Source organism: Seriola lalandi, unplaced genomic scaffold (genome assembly GCF_002814215.2).
Source record: "Seriola lalandi dorsalis isolate HSWRI2012SDOR001 ecotype SW California unplaced genomic scaffold, Sedor1 jcf7180002054533, whole genome shotgun sequence".
Lineage (NCBI taxonomy): Eukaryota > Metazoa > Chordata > Actinopteri > Carangiformes > Carangidae > Seriola > Seriola lalandi.
This window is the reverse complement of record NW_019525086.1, coordinates 81,993-82,768: the sequence shown is the minus strand read 5'-3', so window position 1 is coordinate 82,768 and position 776 is coordinate 81,993. Positions and strand designations below refer to the sequence as shown.

The following is a 776-nucleotide window of genomic DNA, read 5'->3' as shown; positions in this document are numbered from 1 at the left end:
GCTGCACGAGTCTGTGGAGAATCAGTGACGTGATGTTTCTGAGCAACAGGAGTAAATAACACAACAATGTGACGGTAACATGAGCAACGTCAACAACGGGACTCGTCACTGTCAGTGATGAAGAATAATCTGTTTAAAGCAGCAGCCTGATCAGCTGATGCAGTGAAAACATGAGTGTTGAAGAGATCAATGCTTCATTCACTGTTTATGAATTCATCTTTTCACCAGTTGTAACTTTAACCTTCCTCAGTGAGACGCAGTGATACAGAACCTCAGTGTTTATCGATCAGCTGTTCAGTGCTTACAGACGCTCAATGTCTTTTCTTAATGATTGTGTTTGTTTTGTTTTTAAAGCTTTTAAAGTTTTTCATTTCAAATATAAAGAAAAGTTTCGTGACAAAATAAAATTCCTTGAACCTATTTATTGTTTGACAGAAAAAACTTCCAGTTGTAAACAGTCACACAAAAGACAGAATAGCGTATAAACATAAAGAACATGAGGTTCTGGACTCTCCATCAGAGAGCAGTGAGGACGGATCAGCTGTTTGTTTACTGGGTCAGCTGAGTGAAGGACTCCCACAGAGCAGCCAGCTGCTTCTTCAGGTTCTGGACGTCGGTGTCCAGCTTGTCCTTCAGCTCCTCTCCGTATGGAGCCAGGTTCTGCTGGATCTCCTGGGTCTTCTGCTTCAGCTGGGTCTGGAAGTTCTGGGTCAGGGGGATCATGCTGGTCTGAAACTCCTCCAGACTCTGCTCCATCTTCTGCTTCATCTCCTGGG

The 776-nt window shown here is 43.4% G+C and overlaps 1 protein-coding gene across 1 annotated transcript in view; it reads right to left on the bottom strand.

Annotated features, from left to right (window-relative positions):
- Positions 1–407: 407 nt before the first annotated feature.
- Positions 408–776, bottom strand: part of LOC111661079 (uncharacterized) — a 1,453-nt gene continuing 1,084 nt past the window's right edge. The window contains exon 4 of the mRNA XM_023414543.2: positions 408–771. Coding sequence (XP_023270311.1) covers positions 550–771 — 222 coding nt within the window. The 3' untranslated portion in view covers positions 408–549. The remainder of the gene's footprint in view (positions 772–776) is intronic.